The sequence below is a fragment of the Cervus canadensis genome, chromosome 26, assembly GCF_019320065.1.
Source record: "Cervus canadensis isolate Bull #8, Minnesota chromosome 26, ASM1932006v1, whole genome shotgun sequence".
Lineage (NCBI taxonomy): Eukaryota > Metazoa > Chordata > Mammalia > Artiodactyla > Cervidae > Cervus > Cervus canadensis.
Window position 1 is genome coordinate 46268439 of NC_057411.1, and position 7574 is coordinate 46276012.

Consider the following 7574-nt stretch of genomic DNA (forward strand, 5'->3'; position numbering starts at 1 on the left):
GAATATTAGTTATAGCTATGTTTGTGAATATCCAAAGCCATATAATAAACTAGAAATGGCCTATCTGTTTCAGGAGGTAATTGTGGTGCTATTTAAAAATATGGATATGCATATGCATTCAGAGTAAATTGAATGTTAGTAATTGACCCTGGTGCTGAAATTGAATGTTAGTATTTAGATCCTGGGGACATCCCAGGTGGCATAGTGGTAAAGAATCTGCCTGCAGTGCAGGAGATGCAAGAGATGTGAGTTCCATGACTGGATCGGGAAGATCCCCTGAAGTAGGAAGTGGCAACCTACTCCAGTAGTCTTGCCTGGAGAATTCCATGGACAGAAAAGCTTGGCAGGTTACAGTCCAGAGGGTTGCAAAGAGTTGGGCATGACTGAGTGACTGAGGAGACCATGATGCTGGGAAAGATTGAAGGCATACGGCAAAGAAGGCAGCAAAGGATGAGATGGTTAGATAACATCACCGACTCAGTGAACATGATTTTGAGCAAACTCTGGAAGATAGTGGACAGGGGAGTCTGGTGTGCTGCAGTCCATGGGGTCCCAAAGAGTCAAACACGACTTAGCAACTGAATAACAACAACAATTGCTACAATTTTAACCATATATGAGATCAGGTAACCCCCATATTCATCAGTCCATTCACTCATCCATCTATTCATGCATTTTTCATTCAACAAACTTTTTGTACACCTCTTGCTCTCCAATGTTATTCTAAACCAAGGTTCCTCAACCTCCACACTAATAATATTTGGATCCAAATAACTGTTTCCATGGGATAGCTATCTCATGCATTGAATGACATTTAGCCACATTTCATTTGATGCCAGGGCACCCCCCACCAGTTGTGACAACCAAAAATGTCTCCTGGTATTGCCAGTTTTCCCTTGGTGCTGAATTGCAACTGGTTGAGAACCCCGTTGTAGGGAATGGGAACATGAACACAACATTGCAGCCATCTTGATAAGCAAACATTGGGTGGGGGAGGCCAGTATGGAAGGACATGATTATCATATGTCATCATCATCATCATCATTATTAATTAAGAATTTACTGTACCAGTGATTTTTACATTAAGTACTTAATTTCAACCGTAACCTTATTAGCAAAAATCATAATCAATAATAATGTTACAAAAGACAAAATTGATATTCAAAAGTAAAAAGACTTCCCCAATTTTATTTAAATCCAATGTATACATACACATAGGTAAGGATACACACCAGCTAAGAAAAGCAAGAATGTCTGTGTGGTCAGTGAAGGCACATCTCATTTACAAACAATAAGAACAGAGCCCTGGGGCTTTGAGGATTAGCTTTTAATGTGTCTGGAACTGGACACAACTAGGCTGGGAGCTTCTGCTTTCTATTTCCCCTTTAATACTGTGTATGTCTTCTCATTTATCCCCACCACATCCACCTCAACCCCCTGGCAAGGTCAAGTATATGCTTTGTCCAACTTCCCTACTCTAAATTACACAGTTTGAATTATTAACTTTCCATAAAAATATGTCTCCCTTGCCATGAACTGAAAGTGTCCCTCAGTCATGTCTGATTCTTGGTGACCCCATGGACTATAGCCCAGCAGACTCTTCTGTCCATGAAATTCTCCAAGCAGGAATACTGGAGTGGGTAGCCATTTCCTCCTCCAGGGGGGACCTTCCTGACAAAGGACAGGTCTCCTGCATTGTAGGCAGATTATCGGCTATCTGAGTCATCAGGGAAGCCCATCTCCCTCACTGATGTATAGCAGTTATTGTGGTAGCATTTTTTTTTAATTAATATAACATGAAATCACATCCCCCGGAGGAGAAAATGGCAACATACTCCGGTATTCTTGCCTGCAAAGTTCCAAGGGCAGAGGAAACACTAGACCCACCTTGTGAAGAGATCATTCTATTTTATTATACAGCTTTGGACGCTTATGAACTTAGTTCTAACCCATATTTGCAGATCGCAATGTAACACGCCATAACAGCTAACTTGGGGATAAGGCAGCTGTCATTCACATCAAGGGCACTCAGCCCCAGCACAGCACGAAGCATGTAGTGGATGATCAATCAGTATTAGATGGTTTAGATGGATATATACATGTGCACATACATGTATGATGAGTGCATGGGTGGATGTATGGATGGATCGAAAAAAAGAAATAGCGCTAAAGAAAAAAATCCTTATAAGCTCATTTCATGGAGAACCAAGAAGAATTCCATTCTGTCCAAGTTTCAGTTTCTAGGCATAGACTAACACTCCATAATTCTCCTCTCTACCCAGCATATGTCTGACTGAATAGGGAGGGGAGAGTGATTTATCCCTTCATTCCATTCTTCATTAATTGGCCCTTATCACAGGGCAAATCCTTCAAGCACACAGGAAGAGTTACTATAAATTATTACAGTTAGTCCCTGGTTATCTAACTCCCAGCAGTTCAAAATATTCAATAGCTATAGAGATCCAAGTGTTGAGATTATAAAGACCTTTTCATGGCATTGTAAAACTGCATCTTAGTATTTATGGTCTGGTCTCTAAGAATTTTCAAAAGAATAAGACCTCAAGCAATCTAGTCCAAAACCTGCATTTCAAGGACCAAGACACTAAAGTTGGAGAGATAAAGTCCCTTCTTCACACTCACCCAACTAATCCACAGTTGAACCAGAACTTATCGGGTCTGCTGAATCACTGTTTACGACTTTCCCCGCCGGGTTTAGAGTGGATTTAGATCCAATATTTTCATAGTACAAATGTGGCGTGTGAAATTCAGACAAGAGTTGACTTGCCCAAAGTTATAGGGCCAGAGGAATTTTAGTACATAATGAAATTTAATGGTAGAAATTGTTACTGATGCCAAAATGTTTTTTTATTGATACATCAAAGTCATGTATAAAGACAGTTCCTATTGAAAATAAAATAGCAGTGTGTAAGTTGCAGTCCTTGATTCAAAAGTTAATTTCACAGTAAAATAGTATTCATATTCCATTTCTACCAAACGGAAACAAACATCAAAAGATCAGACTATCACAGCCTTATTTCAAGAAATAAATACTAGTTTGTTCTGGCTGGGGCTAGTGAAATTGTTACCAAGTCCAAGCTTACTCTGCTTACCTTACAACAGGCCAAGGAATCCGAGACGAGGTGTTGAGGCAAGAAATACAACTTTATTTGGAGGCCAGCTGATTGAGGAGATGTTAGACTAATGTCTCAAAATAACTATTTATGGGGTCTGGATTTCAGGTTCTTTTGAAGATCAGAGATGAGGGAAGGTGAGGGAACAAAGTAGAAAGGCCATTCATCTTGCAAATACCTCCTGGAATGGCAGGCCTCAGGCAGGGCATGTGTTAATTTCTTTCTTCCTGCCACCTACAGATGGACAGGGTGCTAAACAAGGCACTTTAATGTTCAGGCAGAGGGGCAGGTTTCTCTGAGATGGGCCATTATGTATGATTATAGTAATAAAAGTAATAAAAAACAAGTCAGAGAAACAGTTCCAACATGGAGTCAGAACTGGCTTTTCCCTGCAACAGAATTTAAACTTAACCGCAAAGGTCATCTGGAGCCGGAGAACAGCCCTATGATCAGTGACCATGCTGACTGTGCTGTCGTTGCTGCTATCGTCACTAAGTCGCGTCCGACTCTTTGCAATCCCATGTTGCCAAAAAAGGGTTGCATTCATTATTAGCATTTTTCCATGCATCATAAAGTACTAAACAACTTCTTTGTCAAGTCATTGAGACAAAACACTTGATGTTTTAAGGGTAGAGCTTTAATTCTCCTGAAACTTGTATTATCCAGAACACTTCATTGCTAAATTTGCCAAACAACTGAAAAAATAATCAAAACTCATAAATTGATGTATGTGTAATAGCCAAATAAGTGATATAAAAGTACTATCAAGATAAAAGACTTAGCTTAATAAAATCCTGAGAACAGATGAAATTACACAGTATAACAACAATATAATTTCTCTGACTATAAAAGTGTATTACAAATTACCAATAATCTGGATATTTTTCAAGAAGCTATTTATGAAATGGATTTGGCCATAACACTGAATGACATTTTTTATACTTTTAGGTCATTGTTATTTTTCACAGCCCTTATGTCTTTCCTACGTACATGGAGACCCAGAGAAATTAAAGGACTTGCCTAAAGTAGTACATGCACTTAGCTGTAGAGTCAAAAAAAAAAGTTTCTTTCTTTTAAGCTCAGCCCCAAAGGTAAAAGGCATTTTGATGAAGGGAGAACATCATTAAGCTTGACCTCCAGTCCTAGCCTTGCTACTGAAGCAAGTTTCTTCACCTGTCTGGGGCTCAGTTTTCTCCTGCAAGAAGAACTCCCACACAGGGGTAGCAGTCACAGTTGCTTGGTTATCATGACATATTGAAGAGCCCTCTCTGGGGTACACTTCACAATTTACACATCTCTCAAGAGATGTTCAGGTGCCAGAGTCAGGCAGGCTGGAGTTCAGATCACCTCTCCATCCTTCACTAACTCTGTTCCTTCAAACAAACTAACTTCTCCATCGCTCAGTTTTTTCACCTACAGTTAGAAGCAATAATAATTCCTAGTTAACAAAGTTGTTGCAAGACTTAAAGCAGAAGATGCATGCACATAAAGCATTGCAGCTGGGACATTGTAAATGTTTAATAAATATGAGCTAATCTAACTTGAATTAACTTTTTGTTAATAATACTGATAAAAGCTGAATGGGGCATGCAACTAAGTAGCTTCTAGGATTCATCTTGTCCTGCCTACTCCCATGACCCCACTCTGGGGAATAATATCATCATGCTCTTGAATTCCTCCAGTAATGATGAGTGTCTGTGTGTGTCTAATTTAGCAGCAGGTGATTCATCATCAAAATGATGGTTAATTTTTTTTAATTAATCGAGTTTTAGATGATTTCTCATATATTCAGGAAAATTTTCTTGATATTTTGATGAAATCTTTTCTGTCTTCCTTGCAGGACATCAGTGATTTAAAAAATATATATATATGAATTATTCAGTAGTATCCTGTTGAAAGTTGAGAAGACAAACTTAGGGTATGTGGGCATGTTGTTTGTGACTCTATATTTACAGGAACTATTAACTAAACTTTAAACTCTTTTTGAAGGTTTGAGAGGTAAGACTGGACCCTTGGGCCTTGCTGGAGAGAAAGGGGACCAAGGAGAGACTGGGAAAAAGGGACCCATGGGACCTGAGGGAGAGAAAGGAGAAGTAGGTCCTCCTGGGCCTCCCGGACCAAAAGGAGACAGAGGAGAGCAAGGGGACCCGGGGCTGCCTGGAGTGTGTAGATGTGGAAGCATCGTGCTCAAATCTGCCTTTTCTGTTGGCATCACAACCAGCTACCCAGAAGAAAGGCTGCCAATTATATTTAACAAGGTCCTCTTCAACGAGGGAGAGCACTACAACCCAGCAACGGGAAAGTTCATCTGTGCCTTCCCAGGGATCTATTATTTTTCTTACGATATCACATTGGCAAATAAGCACCTGGCCATCGGGCTGGTACACAATGGGCAGTATCGGATAAAGACCTTTGATGCCAACACAGGAAACCATGACGTGGCTTCAGGGTCCACAGTCATCTATCTGCAGCCAGAAGATGAAGTCTGGCTGGAGATATTCTTCACTGACCAGAATGGGCTCTTCTCAGACCCAGGTTGGGCTGACAGCTTGTTCTCTGGATTTCTCTTGTATGTTGACACAGATTATCTGGACTCCATATCAGAAGATGATGAGCTCTGATGAGGACTGCTGGCCTGAATGTCCCAAGATCCTTATGGCAGACACTTTGATTTAATCTGGGGCCCTGGAAGTTGGAAGGAGTGGAAATGAGATCCAAAAAGACTCCCACTCAGATTCCAGAGCATTTACAGACAGTTCTAGCAGAATCTGTTAAAACAAGTTGAACCACCAAACCATTGAAACCACACCAAAATGAATTATATAAAACAAAAACCCCAGATATGTTCTCTCAAAAGTGATGTTCATAAATATTTAAACAAATTAAAGACAATGTTACAAATTTTCTATTAAATTTCCTGAGTGCTAAAACCAGCTGGCAATGGTATTGTCTCATTAAATCTTCATAAAATTGCATTTTTGCCTGTTATTTAAGAAAATCAAAACATCCCAAAGTCCTTGACAATTCTCAAAAGACTGTAATAAGTAAAAACACAAAGGTGAGAGATGCCAAGTAATTTCAAACAAAATAAAGTGATTATTTTGCTGTATTATTTTTTCCTTCATGCTTCTATATATTCACTCAACAATTCTTTAATGGGACTGTAGGATCCAGACACTATATTGCTGGGTCAGATTTAATAATGAGTTAAGACAAAATTCCTAGGCTAATGTGTATTGAGCATGCTGTCACAGTTCAGTATGATAAGTGCCATGGCAAATAGGTTGACTCAGTGCTGGAGGCACATATGACTTGCTCTTCCTGGGGGTTGAAACCAGAGAAGATTTTACACCTGGAAGAAAACTGTGTGTGCTAAGATGTGTATTTTTAAATAGGTGGGAGATATGCAAATAAAACAAGGAATTCAACAGCTATCGTCTCTCCCATCTCATCTTCAAAACACCAGTGGTATTTGCAATCAGGAAGGGGTAAAAAAAATTTAGAGATACCCTGGGAGTGGTAATGGAAGTGAAGAGAAACAGGTTTCAGAGATTAGTCAGTAGGTCATTTTCTTAAATTCTTTATCATGATAGTGTCTCAGGACAAACATTTGTCGTTTTAGTTTTAACACAAGTAAGGGCACGGCTTTACATCGTAATAAAATATTGTTTCTCATGGGTTTCCCAGGTAATGAATTCTAATAAAGCAAAGCATATGACCACTGATTTACAAATGAGTTAATGGAAGGAGCGAACAGGAGGAAGGGAGGGCATGAGCAAACATCTGAGCAAATAACTGTCCCGTCTAAGTCTCACTCACCCTTTAGTTCCACTGTTCTCAGTGTCAACACCGTTCCCCACTGACCTGCAATTCCTCAGACAGTCTCGCCCATAATACCCTCACGCCCACTCCCCTGGCCAATAGTAATGGTACTCCCTAGCTCTCTCTTTTTTTGGCATCCTGTCCATCCTCTATGTTCTTTGCTCATTCATATAATAAATATCATTCAATGTCTCTATGCGTGAATCATTGCACTGAGTTCTGTGACGATAATACAACACCAAGATGAATTTGGGGCAACCCCCGCCATCGACTTTCTAAGGAAATAAGAAAGGAAACAAGACACATGCAGACACAAAAGCCCTAGAATTCTGGAAATAGACATCCTAAAAGATGACAAGCACTAAACTGGAGATAAAATACTTTGGAAGGAGTGCTGAAGGCAACTCCAAAATTGGGATGTGAGAGAAAAAACAACTAGGGAAATCTCTGCGCCCTTGGCCTGAAGTGACAGATGGGACTTGGAATGGCCAAAGCGGACGGAGGGCACTTCCAACAGAGGAAACAATGGGGAGAAGGTGTGAGAGTGAGGGCAGAGACCAAAAGAGGGATCCATAGGCCGTATCTGCAAGAGTCTGGAATGGCAGCCTGAGAACTGGAGCC

The 7574-nt window shown here is 40.1% G+C and overlaps 1 protein-coding gene across 3 annotated transcripts in view; it reads left to right on the plus strand.

The window, feature by feature from the left end:
* Nucleotides 1-6240, plus strand: part of C1QTNF7 (C1q and TNF related 7) — a 122939-nt gene extending 116699 nt beyond the window's left edge. For all 3 annotated transcript variants that reach the window (XM_043448236.1, XM_043448238.1, XM_043448237.1), the window contains exon 3: nt 5121-6240. In XM_043448236.1, coding sequence (XP_043304171.1) covers nt 5121-5752 — 632 coding nt within the window. In that variant the 3' untranslated portion in view covers nt 5753-6240. The remainder of the gene's footprint in view (nt 1-5120) is intronic.
* The last annotated feature ends 1334 nt before the right edge of the window (nt 6241-7574 follow it).